The 18436-nt window shown below is 48.5% G+C and overlaps 1 protein-coding gene across 1 annotated transcript in view; it reads right to left on the reverse strand.

Moving 5' to 3' along the window:
- Nucleotides 1-18436, reverse strand: part of LOC123756874 (chondroitin sulfate proteoglycan 4) — a 261088-nt gene that overhangs the window by 83313 nt on the left and 159339 nt on the right. Inside the window, exon 10 of the mRNA XM_069331572.1 lies at nt 10827-11057. Within this exon, the coding sequence (XP_069187673.1) occupies nt 10827-11057 (231 nt within the window). The remainder of the gene's footprint in view (nt 1-10826; nt 11058-18436) is intronic.

Raw genomic sequence — 18436 nt, forward strand, 5'->3', positions numbered from 1 at the left:
CGAGACATCGGGAACGAACTTACCTGCTATCTTGCGGACACGCTTCCAGATCTGCGGCAGAGAAGTTTCGGACGCAATGATGGAAACATAAGACTTCCAACCCTCACGCTTAGCTGTACAGATGGCCCTACGGGCTACCGCACTCGCCTTCCAAAACAAAACAAAAGAATCAGCCGTCTGCCGGCAGCGGTGTCTCTTCCAGGCTGCACGCTAAGCGGACAACCCGAGAACAGTCCACATTCCACCGGAGAACCCACTTCTGTGGGCTCCGAGAGGAAGAGCAAGGAGCGGAGGGCAGCGTGGTGTCATGAAACAGGAGGAGGGTGCAAGGGAGAGGCAGAAGGGAGAGGTCAGAGAGAGCAGCACTGAGGGTAAATAGGTTCCAGTCCGCCTTACCAAACTGCCCACCTAGGTAAGGAGAGGGGAGGGTGGAAAAAAGAAAAAGGTAACAAGGATGGGAAAATGGTCAGTGCCATGGAGGTCATCAAGAACTCACCACATGAAATCCAAGCAAAGAGTTGACAAGCAGAGAGAAAGATCAAGACAGGAAAGGGCTGCGAGTCCGACAGTCCAAATGAGTGGGCACACCAGAATTCAGACGAGACAGGGAAGAAAAGAGGATGAACATCAGGAGTGCCGGACCAACCAGGCTGTGGTGGGTATGTGGGCCTGTGGGCCACTCCAAGCAACAGCCTAGTGGACCAAACTCTCACAAGTCAAGCCTGGCCTCGGGCCGGGCTTGGGGAGTAGAAGAACTCCCAGAACCCCATCAACCAGGTATCAACCAGGAACGGTTCGAGAAGGCGACCCCGGGTGTTTGTCAGAACATCACCCCAGAAGTTATGTTGACAATTAAAAAAAACCAGCAGGAGCATAGGCTCCGGCAAGGAGTCCAGTAGGTGTTTAAGATCAGGAAGAGAAAGCGAGACATTTGGGGGGAGGAACAAACCATGTACCATTTACGCATTAGACACGTGCAGCAGAACATTGGAGAGGTGACAGAAAAAGTAGGGGAAGAAGGGAACATCAGAACAAATCAAGATGTTGGAAATTATCCAACCATAATACATCATTTTTGTATTATAATACATCATCCTTGTATTAACCCTAGTAATTACTAATCTTACTAATTCGTAGAATTAATCCAATTAATGTTTTCTATTACAATGCAGTATTCTGCCAAATCCTTCCTACTGCATATTCCGACATGTTGAAACATGAAATATCTCCACATTTTGTTGAATCTAAACAAAGTCCAATTAATTACCTGCTTGCTTGATGGGGTTCTGGGAGTTCTTCTACTCCCCAAGCCTGGCTCGACTTGTGAGAGTTTGGTGCAACAGGCTTTCGCTTGGAGCGGCCCGCAGGCCCACATACACATCACAGCCCAGTTGGTCCAGCACTTCTTGAAGTAAACAATCTAGTTTTCTCTTGAAGATGTCCACGGTTGTTCCAGCAATATTTCTGATGCTCGCTGGTAGGCCGTTGAACAACCTTGGACCTCTGATGTTTATACAGTGTTCTCTGATTGTGCCTATGGCACCTCTGTTCTTCACTGGTTCTATTCTGCATTTTCTTCCAGATCTTTCAATCCAGTACGTTGTTATTTTACTGTGCAGATTTGGGACCTGTCCCTCCAGTATTTTCCATGTGTATATTATTTAGTATCTCTCTCGTCTCTTTTTCTAGTGAGCACATTTGGAGAACTTTGAGACGATTCCAATAATTTAGGTGCTTTATCTCGTTTATGCGTGCCGTATATGTTCTCTGTATTCCCTCTATTTCAGCAATCTCTCCTGCTCTGAAGGGGAAAGTGTGTACTGAGCAATATTCAAGACGGGACAACACAAGTGATTTGAAGAGTACAACCATTGTGATGGGATCTCTGAACTTGAAGGTTCTCGTAATTCATCCTATCATTTTTCTGGCTGACGCAATATTTGCTTGGTTATGCTCCCTAAACGTTAGATCGTCGGACATCATTATTCCCAAATCCTTGACATGCTGCTTTTCTACTATGGGAAGATTCGATTGTGTTTTGTACCCTGTATTATGTTTCAGAGCCTCATTTTTGCCATATCTGAGTACCTGGAATTTATCACCGTTAAACATCATGTTATTTTCTGCTGCCCAATCGAAAACTTTGTTAATGTCTGTTTGTAGTTTTCAATGTCTTCAACAGAGGTAATTTTCATGCTGATTTTTGTATCATCTGCAAAGGATGACACGTGTTATGATCCCAGGCAGCCGAAAAACGAGTCTCCCCTTTGAGAATTATTCTATCAAGCCTGACCTGATTAGACGGTCAAGGAAATATAGAGGTGAAGACACAGATGTAAAATAGTTGGTCGGATTTGATGAACAATTTGAGATTATGGGCAGTGAATAAGAAAATAGATAAATGACTGGTTAGGAGATGTAGATAATTTGCTGGAGGCGTGAGGCTCGCTTCTGGAGGGCTTTGACCTCACTTGAGTGCCAGACATCGCAAAGGGAAGCCGTGCTCCGTTTGAGTTCCCGTCAGAAAGGAACCCTTAGTGATATATCTCCAAGAGAGGAGAAGTGTGCAGACATTCCAGCTGTGGAATTGAGCTGGGAATGTTGTGGTCTCAAGTCCTGGACGGCGAGGAGTGTTTATTAAGCCGCCCAGAGACATTATCGTGGGCCGTAGGAGTGCCCTGACCAGACTCCGTCAGAGGGAGGAGCGCCCTCGACTAGGCAATCTGTGGTAAGCACGATTTTAAGCTAGTCTGTAGCGATAACTTGTAGTTGGTCGTGTGCCCAGCGACAGTAGCAATGTTTATTGATAAGTTAGACATGTTTTGATAGGGCAGAAGGCCTAAAATAAGAGAGTGGAGAGGGAGGAACGTCTGCGAGGACGGAGCGACGTCCGTCTCCTCTGAGCGCTGGCAGGTGACTGAGGGAGCTCAGCTCCTGACGGTGGAGGACCCTCCCAGAGTGAGTGAGGACCGCCAGGCCGGGTGGAGCATGGACCAGCCCAAAACGGGGGAGTCCATTCACAGTATGTAGAGAGCAGATAGATGTTGGAGGCAAACATATTGTGTGTTTATTTTTGTTTATGTGTTTAAGGGGAAACATTTTTATTGGAGTGTCAATGGGTTGCAGGTTTGTCTTTGGGGGAGAAGTTGCTGAGAACTTCAAAGCCAGCACAGAGGGAGTAGTTGATGAAACTCCAAGATAGTGGAGGAGAGGACCTTGAGCTGTGAGGAGAAGCAGTGAAGAGGAGTGTCACGTGCTTCTGTAGAGGTGGTGAAGCACCATAGTTGCTCGAGGGAACTTCATGGTGTAGCAGCCAGGAGAGCTGTGGAGGACCCTAGCAGAAGTGGTGAAGCACCGAAGTGCTCAAGGAAGACTTCATGGTGTAGCAGCCAAGAAGTGCTGCAGAGGATCCTGGTAGATAAACCCAGAAGAACCTGAAGAGATCAGGGTAGTGAACTTCCAGATGTGGAAGGGAAGTTCTGGTGGATTACTTGTAGGGAGTTGATAGAGTGGTTGGTTGTCATTAGCGTGCAAGACGCAGTGAAAGGTGAGTGATTGTTTGCCATTCTTGTGCCGAGGAGTGTTTATACTGAAGTATAGAGTTACAGTCGTAGGCTGGATTACCTACAGATGTATGTGTTCTAGGACTGATAGGGTGATCGATTGATCATTGTTGTGTAACAAGGAACATTTATACTGATATATGTGTTATTGCATTCATACGCTGATTTTCCTTGTGCATGTTTATAGATATATATTCTCTTGGTGATAGTGCAACATTGTATTATAAGACTTGACCTACTTGAGGAAGTTGGTAATATTAGGTGGTGAATCAGGAGATAGGACACCACTCGATAAGCAGATGATAGAGTTTTGATGGTGTTGGAGTGCAACCTGACTGAAATAGTATAGAGTGTAGGATTCAGTATTATTATATGTGTGTATGTATTGTGTATGTGCTTTGTCCAGTAAATGTATTCAAATTTGCTGGTGTTTGCCCTTGTCCTAGTGAGGCTTCCCAGGATGTAGTAAAGAAGGAGAGAGAGAGAGAGAAAGAACCAAGAACCACCGCTGTGGACAGGGTAGGACGGAAAACTAATAAGTCAAAGGGGATTGAGATCATATCACATATGGAGAGAGTGGGGAGTCACAGCAGCTCGAGTGGGTGTGTGCATGTGACAACGAGGCTAAGTATTGGAGCAGCATCCACTAAACATGTGACGTTGAGCCCCTCTCCAAGAGCTAGAAGCGCCCAGTGTGATCTCCTGGTAAAGTATAAACACTCTACCGAGTTGTGGGTTGGGTTGTCCGTAAAGAAGGATCAACAACACAACACCACCAACCCACACTACAATACACGAAGCTGTGACTTGTATTTTTGTCTATATCTGATGTGAGAATAATGAACAGAAGTGGTGCAAGGACTGTACCTTGAAGTACAGAGTTTTTAACTGTGCTCGGACTCGATTTTACTTGATTGACTGTTACTCTTTGTGTTCTGCTCGACAGGAAATTGAGTATCCAGCGTCCTACTTTACCAGTTATACCCATTGACCTCATTTTGTGTGCAATCACTCCATGGTCACATTTGTTGAATGCCTTTGTAAAGTCTGTGTATATAATATCTGCATTCTATTTTTCTTCTAATGCCTCAGTGATTTTGTCATAATGGTCAAGTAGGTGTAAGAGGCATGATCTTCCTGCTCTAAATCCATGTTGGCCTGGATTCTGGAGGTCATTGGTTTCCACGAATCTAATGACCTGACTCCTGATCACTCTCTCAAATACCTTTATAAAGTGGGACGTTAGTGCAACTTGTCTATAATTCTTTGCCAATGCTTTGCTACCTCCCTTGTGTAGAGGGGCTATGTCTGCTGCTATCAGCGCATCTGGTATCTCCCCCGTGGCCAAGCTCTTCCTCCACACTATACTGAGTGCCTGTGCTACTGTCACTTTGCATTTCTTTATAAATATTGAATTCGATGAGTCCGGACCCGGGGCTGAGTGCATGGGCATATTGTCAATTTCTCTTTCAAAATCTGCTATGCTCGTGTTGATATCAGATATATTTACAGGTATTTGGATATCACATAAAGAAATTGTCCGAATCTTCCACTTTCATGCTGTGTATCGGAGTGCTAAACATGTCCTCATACTGCTTTTTTAGGATTTCACTAATTTCTTTGTCATCTTCAATATATGAACCTTCACTAATACGAATAGGTCCAATACTGGCAGTGGTTTTTGCTTTTGATTTAGCATATGCGAAGAAATAATTACTTTCCTTTATTAAGGATAATCATTTATTTAGTTGTTATATTTATATAGCATATTACTACTTACTAAACTCGCATATTTAGGTGAATTAACAACTACAGTGGAAAATATTGCAATGTAAAATAATTCTATATAATATTTCTCTTGTTCATTTGACGCAGTCTTAATAAGCTGACTTGCACTATGCAAAAATATGTTGCATCTTAATACATTTATTTGTGACATAAGTACTTGTCCTAATCCCTTACTTCCCTATTTAAATATGAGTAAATAAAATACTTTATGCTCAGGATTACTTTGGAGCGTTCTGCGCATGCGTATCTCAGCTAGGGAGGAAGGAGACTTGTACGCCATTAACAGAGTGCAGCAGAGAGAAGCATGCTTGCTCCTACACGAAGGAGACGACACCATATTAGCAGCGTGACTAGAGACACCACTCGTACTAGAGGCGCCATTGCAAGGATCTTGCTTAGTGTCATTTTATTTGCTCCCACAACCACGAGAGGTGTGCCACTTTATTTCGGCACATAACGGCAGTGTCCTGGAACTAATTAACTCTCCAGCCCGTAGTTGCTGTCTTAGCAACAGCAGTTCAGGACAGAGGATTGGAGTCGTTCCCTCGACCAACAGACACTTGGCCCTCAATTATTAATTCTCTATTTGTTATACTGTGATCACATTTAACATTTAGGCTAGTTGTAGTTAGGATGTGAATATACCAACAAAATCCAGTACGTTTACTCTCTAGCCGTATTCTGTAATTTATTTAGGAAGGTATATTCATTAATTTCTGTAGAAGAATTCTACAGTGCTGGATATATTAATTATTTTTCTTGTGGAAGAATTCCGCAGTATTAGATATATATCCTTCTTTCTTAATGTAGAAGATTTCTACATTGTAATTGCATTTCAGCTCCCGCGTCCACATCACGCAAGGAGTTAGGGTACCCACCTTCACGTGCAACAATTTGCCCGATGCAACACATCATCAGTAGAGTGTGGCCACCGATTTCACATCTCTTATTTTTACAGCTAAGCTGTTAACTATTGTTGTAGAAAAATGACCATTTAGTTACATTGATGATCTCCTGTTGAGATCATAGCTACTAACTCCTTTTGTGTCATATACTATTTCATATTACTGTAGTATATTGAGGTACATTTACCTCTAATGATTATTACATATAACCAATTTAATCTACATTCATATTATTATTACTCTGGCAAAGAACCAACGCGAGAATAATGCTAGGGATATATTAATCAATTAGCATGTAACACCCCCAGACAGAGAACCATGAGGGGGACCCTTCGAGACAGAATTTAAAGGAACAGTGGAGGAGACAGTGGGTGTGTCTGGGTCTAAGGCCTGGAAACGATTGTGAGACTGAGGAAGGTGGGAAGGATGAGGAGAGGAAGAACGCAACACACGAGCATAAGAGACACCAGCGAAAGGGGGGAGACGGCGAAGATAAACGTTCCCGGTGCTTCAAGGTGAGGACGGCTGCCTCAAGTTTGTAATATACACACGCGCGGGAGAAGGTAGGGTGGGCCTAACTGCAATTGAGGCAACGAGTCCGGGGAGAATGCACTCCGACTTAGTGACCTTCGTCCCTACACAAGGGACAGAGAGAGAGACAGTACTGGAGCACCAGAGGGCATCATGTCCAAACCTCCAGCACTTATTACAGAGCCGAGGAGAGGGAATGTACTCTTGGATGGAGCACCTGGAACAAGCAAGAATGAGAGAGGGTGGAAGGGTCCTACCATCAAAGGTAATCTTCAAAACCCAAGGGGGCTGACGGCGACGACCGTGAGGGGGACGAGTAAACGAGTGTACCTGGAGGACAGAATTGCCCTGGGCTTCCGAGGATATTCCGAATATCTTCGTGGCAGTCCTGTAGATTCCTAACACCAGTTGAAACATGGGATGGGAGGAGAATAGTGCCAACACTGGCATTCAACCGAGCGTTCTTGGAGATCCTAACAGGGGTCTCGCAAAGGCAGGATAAGGCGGCCAAGCGGGTGGCTGCATCCTAAGAAGGAGCAGCAATGACACGTGTACCGAGACGAATGGGGTTGAAAGTAACAGAGGCATCAACTGAATCTACAAGGTGCCTATGGAGCGAGAAATCGTCAGGAGGTGTAGAACCCAGAGGGAGCAGATCAAGGTATTTGGCTCACGAAGCGGGACCAAACAAGGCCTGGTACGCATCAGTACAAGAAGGGATCGAGCGAGTGCGGCCATGGCGTGGACGGCGTTGAGAACCCCCCAAAGAGAGAGAGGGGGTTAAAAGGCGCAGTTGTCATAATGAGAGTGAGCCATGCCAGGGGACGAGGTGGTCACAACTGGGGGCTTGTGGCTCGACCCAACCACAGAGGAAGGAGGAGAGCCGAGGGGAGTAGTCAGGAGGGTCAAAGGAGGAGCAAGGTCGGGACCCAATGCAGCGGGGGCTACAGAGCCTCGTCTTCCAACACGGTCCGACTCGGGGGCTTGGTTGCACACCCTACGAGCCCGAGAAAGTATAAGAGGAACAGAATGAGACATAAAACGAGAGGTCAGAGTTTCATTCACGAATGTGCCCCCACACCCACCACGGAGCCACAATTAGAGGCAGGACACCCAACAAGAGACATGATGCCAATCTTGCCGGGACCCCCCCTAGGGGTGCATCGTGGGTATACACCCCACAAACGCCACCTTAAGAACTATCAGTCCGTCGAGATCGGGTTCAGTGATGAAAGGGGGATTGACAATAAAAGGTTCCCCTCGCTCTCGACGTTGGGTACTACTGTTCTACGAGTGCAAGAGTATGCCTCCTCAAACACCCGGGCATCAAAACAAAAGAAGGCCGAGAGAATAATCTAAACAGGCAAAAGGTCAGCGGGAAATGACAATTAGAACGGAGAAAAGGGTGGGAGGGAGAAAAACGAAACATAAGGAAAAGTCGTCCAGCAGAATTTGTGAGGACAGCAGCAGGAGCACAAGGCCACAAAAGGACAGAGGACTGTCCCAAGGATCATCACACTCCGGCAGCCGCCCACCAAGCCCCCTCATGGCAGAAACGGGCCAGACAGGGAGGGCGGGGGGGGGGGGGGGCTTGGAGAATAGAAAAACTCCCAGAACCCCATCATGCAGGTATTTGATCAGGACATGTGTATGGCTTATTAAATAAGCAACAGTCTACAAAACAGCTAAGCTGTATTCTCCCTTTTTTAAATAACCCATTATTAGTTACTAGATAAACCTTTAGTAGTGTAATTAAACTAATTAATTAATTTCAATTATGATATCATTAAATAACCCCCCCCAAGTTTGTGAAGGGATGCTCCTAGCCGGATAATACAACCATACAGTCCACTAAGAAAATACAGTCCACTTAAATTAAAAAAAAATACTTAAGAAATAAATAAACTAAATAGTTAAACATTAAATAAATAAATGAATTCCTGTTGGGAGATTTTCCCCACACCACAGGATATTTTTTTTCATAATATATCAGATGTTTAAGACAAATTGTAAACTTTTACGTTAATATGCAAATTTAAATGTTGAAAAAAACTTTATCACTTTATTTTCCAAGTACAAGTGCGAATACTGTAGAGTTTTCAAGATGGCGTCTCGGCATCTTCCCCACCTTATCCAGAACAATTATTACCTCTATAAAGGGATCTGATGATAACAGGTGGGTGCAATTTGATCAACAATGACGCAATGTCTCCTGTCAATGTTATTTCTGCCCTAAGTGTTAGGGCAATAATCTTGATGTTAATGTTATTTATGCCCTAAGTAGAAATTTGAAAGTGAATACCATGGCATCATTTCCCTATGGAGCGCAGACACCGTTTATCATACAACTCTTCCTCTCGAACACAAGGAGGCGGGACCAATGAGCCAGAGCTCAACCCCCCGCAAGCACAGCTAGGCGAGTACAATATCGCATTTTGACCTATTAATCCCCTAAGGCCAAAAACTGGTGTACTAAAAATGACAGCGGCTCGCAAAATTGCCATGATGTCCCGTTTTCTATTTTAAGGTCCTTGGCTCAGCTAGGTTCGAGCAATTTAGTACATATGTTTATCGTCGTTGTGAGCGCTCGAGAGGATGGGCTGAACTATATAAAACACTATATTGAACAATATATTTATATTGAACAATATATTTATATTGAACAATATATTTATATTGAACAATATATTGAACATATTGAAACAATATATTGAACATTTGCAAACATGACCCTGGACGACAATAATAACGAACACAATGGTTATACCGTCAGCACCACGACATGTCTTAACACACAACTTACGCCAATACACCAAAGAGTGTATGCATACACTACACGACATCAATACAAGCAGCAGACCTTAAACCCGTGTAGTAAGACATACCCAGAATCACATATGGCCCGACCTGACGAACCGATGCCTTAAACGCAGACACCTGGGGCCAGATTCATGAAGCAGTTACGCAAGCATTTACGAACCTAGGGCCAGATTCACGAAGCAGTTATGCAAGCACTTACGAACGTGGGGCCAGATTCACGAAACAGTTACGCAAGCACTTACGAACCTGGGGCCAGATTCACGAAGCAGTTACGCAAGCACTTACGAACCTGTCCATCGTTTCTCAATCTTTGGCGGCTTTGTTTACAATTATTTAACAGTTAATGAGCTCGGAAGCACCAGGAGGCTGTTTATAACAATAACAACAGTTGATTGACAAGTTTTCATGTTTGTAAACTGTTTAATAAATGTAACCAAAGCCGTCAAAGATTGAGGAAAGATGTACACGTTCGTAAGTACTTGCGTAACTGCTTCGTGAATCTGGCTCCAGGTCGTCAGCCAGCAGCTCCACACACAGACAAGGACACACGCAGACAAGGACACACGCAGACAAGGACACACACAGACAAGGACACACACAGACAAGGACACACGCAGACAAGGACACACACAGACAAGGACACACACAGACAAGGACACACACAGACAAGGACACACACAGACAAGGACACACACAGACAAGGACACACACAGACAAGGACACACCATAGAGCCTGGACACACACAGACAAGGACACACCATAGAGCCTGGACACACACAGACAAGGACACACCATAGAGCCTGGACACACACAGACAAGGACACACCATAGAGCCTGGACACACACAGACAAGGACACACCATAGAGCCTGGACACACACAGACAAGGACACACCATAGAGCCTGGACACACACAGACAAGGACACACCATAGAGCCTGGACGCACACAGACAAGGACACACCATAGAGCCTGGACACACACAGACAAGGACACACCATAGAGCCTGGACACACACAGACAAGGACACACCATAGAGCCTGGACACACACAGACAAGGACACACCATAGAGCCTGGACGCACACAGACAAGGACACACCATAGAGCCTGGACACACACAGACAAGGACACACCATAGAGCCTGGACACACACAGACAAGGACACACCATAGAGCCTGGACACACACAGACAAGGACACACCATAGAGCCTGGACGCACCTGCAGGTAAGACGGGAGAATGTACCCGGAGCGGGTCACCAGCTCCAGCTCCAGCACGATGGAGTCCTCAGTGGTCTCGGAGCCGTCGTGGACGTAGGCGACGCGGTCGTTGTTCAGGTCCAGCAGGGTGAAGATGGTGTCCTCGGGACGACGCCAGATGTGTACGTCAAGACGTCCTCGCGACGGTCGCGTGATCACGTGGAAGAGAACGCCGGACTCCCGGACGCCATACTGTGGAGGGTGAGAGCAGTGTGAAGGCCAGGGGACTTCCTCACATCATAATGGTGAGAGTGAGAGTAGTGTGAGGGACAGAGGACTCCCTCACACCCTACTGGTGAGAGTGAGATCAGTGTGAGGGCCAGAGGACTCCCTCACACCCTACTGGTGAGAGTGAGAGCAGTGTGAGGGCCAGAGGACTCCCTCACACCCTACTGGTGAGAGTGAGAGCAGTGTGAGGGCCAGAGGACTCCCTCACATCATACTGGTGAGAGTGAGAGTAGTGTGAGGGCCAGAGGACTCCCTCACACCCTACTGGTGAGAGTGAGAGCAGTGTGAGGACCAGAGGACTCCCTCACACCCTACTGGTGAGAGTGAGAGTAGTGTGAGGGCCAGATGACTTCCTCACATCATACTGGTGAGAGTGAGAGCAGTGTGAGTCACAAGAGTGGACGACAGCCACATAATATTAGCACTGTCAACATGTTAGAGTTGCAACACAAATGGAAATGCATAGAAAACTTCTTTAATGAAAGCAAGACTACGCCATGAATAAAAAGAAAAGATACCAATAGCCATCAAGAAATTTGTCTAGTTTGTTATTACAAACTCATCAATTATTCATGAACAAGTTTAAAACAAACAAATCTTCATGCATTGCCTACTGACTAAAATACATGTATTCAGTGGTTTATTGGCTCAAAGAGATAACTGAACAGTTCATGGATAACTATATAGACGAGAACCCAAAATTATTAAATATATTCTTTCTAATAAAACACAACAAAAGACAAAAGGAAGGGGGAGTGGTAGGAATAAAAGCACACACAAACTGTACTGGAAGGGACCTAAACATTCCCTGTAATGTGTGCTTTCCTCCGAGGCTAAGGGTCCCCTTCTTCCAGGCAGAGGTGGTACTCCCTTCCTTATTATTTTCAGAAACTATGTCTGGACTCTTCACGACTCTTGACACTGGAGGGTGTGATACCAATGCGAATACACAGTATATCGTCAGCAGTGAATAGTGAACTGCACTGACACTATAACTTTGTCAGTACAATGCAGTTCTAGCTTTGAGACAGACTGAGAAGCGACATAGAGCTCAATCATTACTGTAATGTGACACTTTGTAACCCTTGACACAACTCTTTTTACCCGACGCTCAACACATGCTGACACAGTGTCATTTGACCCACAATGGTGATCGCCTGACACGCGTGCAAGGGGTCAACACCCTCAAGAATGATGACCCCTACAAGTATACACAAGCCTCCCCCCCCATAATAACCCCCCATGGAAGCAACAGGCACCATGATGCACGAGCAGGCACCATGATGCACGAGCAGGCACCATGATGCACGAGCAGGCACCATGATGCATGAGCAGGCACCATGATGCACCAGCAGGCACCATGATGCACCAGCAGGCACCATGATGCACCAGCAGGCACCATGATGCACCAGCAGGCACCATGATGCACCAGCAGGCACCATGATGCACCAGCAGGCACCATGATGCACCAGCAGGCACCATGATGCACCAGCAGGCACCATGATGCACCAGCAGGCACCATGATGCACGAGCAGGCACCATGATGCACCAGCAGGCACCATGATGCACGAGCAGGCACCATGATGCACCAGCAGGCACCATGATGCACGAGCAGGCACCATGATGCACGAGCAGGCACCATGATGCACGAGCAGGCACCATGATGCACCAGTAGGCACCATGATGCACGAGCAGGCACCATGATGCACGAGCAGGCACCATGATGCACCAGCAGGCACCATGATGCACCAGCAGGCACCATGATGCACCAGCAGGCACCATGATGCACGAGCAGGCACCATGATGCACGAGCAGGCACCATGATGCACGAGCAGGCACCATGATGCATGAGCAGGCACCATGATGCACCAGCAGGCACCATGATGCACGAGCAGGCACCATGATGCACCAGCAGGCACCATGATGCACCATGATGCACGAGCAGGCACCATGATGCACGAGCAGGCACCATGATGCACGAGCAGGCACCATGATGCACGAGCAGGCACCATGATGCACCAGCAGGCACCATGATGCACCAGCAGGCACCATGATGCACCAGCAGGCACCATGATGCACGAGCAGGCACCATGATGCACCAGCAGGCACCATGATGCACGAGCAGGCACCATGATGCACGAGCAGGCACCATGATGCACCAGCAGGCACCATGATGCACCAGCAGGCACCATGATGCACCAGCAGGCACCATGATGCACCAGCAGGCACCATGATGCACGAGCAGGCACCATGATGCACGAGCAGGCACCATGATGCACCAGCAGGCACCATGATGCACCAGCAGGCACCATGATGCACGAGCAGGCACCATGATGCACGAGCAGGCACCATGATGCACCAGCAGGCACCATGATGCACCAGCAGGCACCATGATGCACCAGCAGGCACCATGATGCACCAGCAGGCACCATGATGCACCATGATGCACCAGCAGGCACCATGATGCACCAGCAGGCACCATGATGCACGAGCAGGCACCATGATGCACCAGCAGGCACCATGATGCACGAGCAGGCACCATGATGCACCAGCAGGCACCATGATGCACCAGCAGGCACCATGATGCACCAGCAGGCACCATGATGCACCAGCAGGCACCATGATGCACGAGCAGGCACCATGATGCACCAGCAGGCACCATGATGCACGAGCAGGCACCATGATGCACGAGCAGGCACCATGATGCACGAGCAGGCACCATGATGCACCAGCAGGCACCATGATGCACCATGATGCACGAGCAGGCACCATGATGCACCAGCAGGCACCATGATGCACGAGCAGGCACCATGATGCACGAGCAGGCACCATGATGCACGAGCAGGCACCATGATGCACCAGCAGGCACCATGATGCACCAGCAGGCACCATGATGCACCAGCAGGCACCATGATGCACCAGCAGGCACCATGATGCACCAGCAGGCACCATGATGCACCAGCAGGCACCATGATGCACGAGCAGGCACCATGATGCACGAGCAGGCACCATGATGCATGAGCAGGCACCATGATGCATGAGCAGGCACCATTAACCTTGTATTATCTCGCGCAATAGCTTTAGTTCATTGGACTTGTTAGCAGACCATTAACCTTCATATTTATCTTGCGTTGTGTCACTCTTCCAGATGATCAGGAGTCTCCTGCTGAGTGTACTGGACTGGTGAGTGTACCGGACTGGTGAGTGTACAGGACTGGTGAGTGTACAGGACTGGTGAGTGTACTGGACTGGTGAGTGTACTGGACTGGTGAGTGTACTGGACTGGTGAGTGTACTGGACTGGTGAGTGTACAGGACTGGTGAGTGTACTGGACTGGTGAGTGTACTGGACTGCTGAGTGTACAGGACTGGTGAGTGTACTGGACTGCTGAGTGTACAGGACTGGTGAGTGTACTGGACTGGTGAGTGTACTGGACTGGTGAGTGTACCTGACTGGTGAGTGTACTGGACTGCTGAGTGTACCTGACTGGGGAGTGTACTGGACTGGTGAGTGTACAGGACTGGTGAGTGTACAGGACTGGTGAGTGTACAGGACTGGTGAGTGTACCTGACTGGTGAGTGTACTGGACTGCTGAGTGTACCTGACTGGTGAGTGTACTGGACTGGTGAGTGTACTGGACTGGTGAGTGTACTGGACTGGTGAGTGTACTGGACTGCTGAGTGTACCTGACTGGTGAGTGTACTGGACTGGTGAGTGTACTGGACTGGTGAGTGTACCGGACTGGTGAGTGTACCGGACTGGTGAGTGTACCTGACTGGTGAGTGTACTGGACTGGTGAGTGTACTGGACTGGTGAGTGTACAGGACTGGTGAGTGTACAGGACTGGTGAGTGTACAGGACTGTTGAGTGTACAGGACTGGTGAGTGTACAGGACTGGTGAGTGTACTGGACTGGTGAGTGTACTGGACTGGTGAGTGTACTGGAGTGGTGAGTGTACAGAACTGGTGAGTGTACAGGACTGGTGAGTGTACTGGACTGGTGAGTGTACTGGACTGGTGAGTGTACAGGACTGGTGAGTGTACAGGACTGGTAAGTGTACTGGACTGGTGAGTGTACTGGACTGGTGAGTGTACAGGACTGGTGAGTGTACAGGACTGGTGAGTGTACTGGACTGGTGAGTGTACAGGACTGGTGAGTGTACAGAACTGGTGAGTGTACTGGACTGGTGAGTGTACTGGACTGGTGAGTGTACTGGACTGGTGAGTGTACTGGACTGGTGAGTGTACAGGACTGGTGAGTGTACTGGACTGGTGAGTGTACTGGACTGGTGAGTGTACTGGACTGGTGAGTGTACTGGACTGGTGAGTGTACAGAACTGGTGAGTGTACAGGACTGGTGAGTGTACAGGACTGGTGAGTGTACTGGACTGGTGAGTGTACAGGACTGGTGAGTGTACAGGACTGGTGAGTGTACAGGACTGGTGAGTGTACAGGACTGGTGAGTGTACTGGACTGGTGAGTGTACTGGACTGGTGAGTGTACTGGACTGGTGAGTGTACTGGACTGGTGAGTGTACAGAACTGGTGAGTGTACAGGACTGGTGAGTGTACAGGACTGGTGAGTGTACCGGACTGGTGAGTGTACCGGACTGGTGAGTGTACCGGACTGGTGAGTGTACCTGACTGGTGAGTGTACTGGACTGGTGAGTGTACAGGACTGGTGAGTGTACAGGACTGGTGAGTGTACAGGACTGGTGAGTGTACAGGACTGGTGAGTGTACAGGACTGGTGAGTGTACAGGACTGGTGAGTGTACTGGACTGGTGAGTGTACTGGACTGGTGAGTGTACTGGACTGGTGAGTGTACTGGAGTGGTGAGTGTACAGAACTGGTGAGTGTACTGGACTGGTGAGTGTACTGGACTGGTGAGTGTACAGGACTGGTGAGTGTACTGGACTGGTGAGTGTACAGGACTGGTGAGTGTACAGAACTGGTGAGTGTACTGGACTGGTGAGTGTACTGGACTGGTGAGTGTACTGGACTGGTGAGTGTACTGGACTGGTGAGTGTACAGGACTGGTGAGTGTACTGGACTGGTGAGTGTACTGGACTGGTGAGTGTACTGGACTGGTGAGTGTACTGGACTGGTGAGTGTACTGGACTGGTGAGTGTACAGAACTGGTGAGTGTACAGGACTGGTGAGTGTACAGGACTGGTGAGTGTACTGGACTGGTGAGTGTACAGGACTGGTGAGTGTACAGGACTGGTGAGTGTACAGGACTGGTGAGTGTACAGGACTGGTGAGTGTACTGGACTGGTGAGTGTACTGGACTGGTGAGTGTACAGGACTGGTGAGTGTACAGGACTGGTGAGTGTACAGGACTGGTGAGTGTACTGGACTGGTGAGTGTACTGGACTGGTGAGTGTACTGGACTGGTGAGTGTACTGGACTGGTGAGTGTACTGGACTGGTGAGTGTACTGGACTGGTGAGTGTACTGGACTGGTGAGTGTACAGGACTGGTGAGTGTACCTGACTGGTGAGTGTACCGGACTGGTGAGTGTACAGGACTGGTGAGTGTACAGGACTGGTGAGTGTACAGAACTGGTGAGTGTACTGGACTGGTGAGTGTACTGGACTGGTGAGTGTACTGGACTGGTGAGTGTACTGGACTGGTGAGTGTACTGGACTGGTGAGTGTACTGGACTGGTGAGTGTACTGGACTGGTGAGTGTACTGGACTGGTGAGTGTACTGGACTGGTGAGTGTACAGAACTGGTGAGTGTACAGGACTGGTGAGTGTACAGGACTGGTGAGTGTACTGGACTGGTGAGTGTACTGGACTGGTGAGTGTACTGGAGTGGTGAGTGTACAGAACTGGTGAGTGTACAGGACTGGTGAGTGTACTGGACTGGTGAGTGTACTGGACTGGTGAGTGTACTGGACTGGTGAGTGTACAGGACTGGTGAGTGTACAGGACTGGTGAGTGTACTGGACTGGTGAGTGTACTGGACTGGTGAGTGTACAGGACTGGTGAGTGTACAGGACTGGTGAGTGTACTGGACTGGTGAGTGTACAGGACTGGTGAGTGTACAGGACTGGTGAGTGTACTGGACTGGTGAGTGTACAGGACTGGTGAGTGTACAGGACTGGTGAGTGTACTGGACTGGGGAGTGTACAGGACTGGTGAGTGTACTGGACTGGTGAGTGTACAGGACTGGTGAGTGTACTGGACTGGTGAGTGTACTGGACTGGTGAGTGTACTGGACTGGTGAGTGTACTGGACTGGTGAGTGTACAGGACTGGTGAGTGTACAGGACTGGTGAGTGTACAGGACTGGTGAGTGTACAGGACTGGTGAGTGTACTGGACTGGGGAGTGTACAGGACTGGTGAGTGTACAGGACTGGTGAGTGTACAGGACTGGTGAGTGTACTGGACTGGTGAGTGTACTGGACTGGTGAGTGTACAGGACTGGTGAGTGTACAGGACTGGTGAGTGTACAGGACTGGTGAGTGTACAGGACTGGTGAGTGTACTGGACTGGGGAGTGTACAGGACTGGTGAGTGTACAGGACTGGTGAGTGTACAGGACTGGTGAGTGTACAGGACTGGTGAGTGTACTGGACTGGGGAGTGTACAGGACTGGTGAGTGTACAGGACTGGTGAGTGTACAGGACTGGTGAGTGTACTGGACTGGTGAGTGTACTGGACTGGTGAGTGTACAGGACTGGTGAGTGTACAGGACTGGTGAGTGTACAGGACTGGTGAGTGTACAGGACTGGTGAGTGTACTGGACTGGGGAGTGTACAGGACTGGTGAGTGTACAGGACTGGTGAGTGTACAGGACTGGTGAGTGTACAGGACTGGTGAGTGTACTGGACTGGTGAGTGTACTGGACTGGTGAGTGTACAGGACTGGTGAGTGTACAGGACTGGTGAGTGTACTGGACTGGGGAGTGTACAGGACTGGTGAGTGTACAGGACTGGTGAGTGTACAGGACTGGTGAGTGTACAGGACTGGTGAGTGTACTGGACTGGTGAGTGTACAGGACTGGTGAGTGTACAGGACTGGTGAGTGTACAGGACTGGTGAGTGTACAGGACTGGTGAGTGTACTGGACTGGGGAGTGTACAGGACTGGTGAGTGTACAGGACTGGTGAGTGTACAGGACTGGTGAGTGTACAGGACTGGTGAGTGTACTGGACTGGGGAGTGTACAGGACTGGTGAGTGTACAGGACTGGTGAGTGTACAGGACTGGTGAGTGTACAGGACTGGTGAGTGTACAGGACTGGTGAGTGTACAGGACTGGTGAGTGTACAGGACTGGTGAGTGTACTGGACTGGTGAGTGTACAGGACTGGTGAGTGTACAGGACTGGTGAGTGTACAG

This window comes from Procambarus clarkii, chromosome 26 (assembly GCF_040958095.1).
Source record: "Procambarus clarkii isolate CNS0578487 chromosome 26, FALCON_Pclarkii_2.0, whole genome shotgun sequence".
In the NCBI taxonomy this organism is placed as follows: domain Eukaryota; kingdom Metazoa; phylum Arthropoda; class Malacostraca; order Decapoda; family Cambaridae; genus Procambarus; species Procambarus clarkii.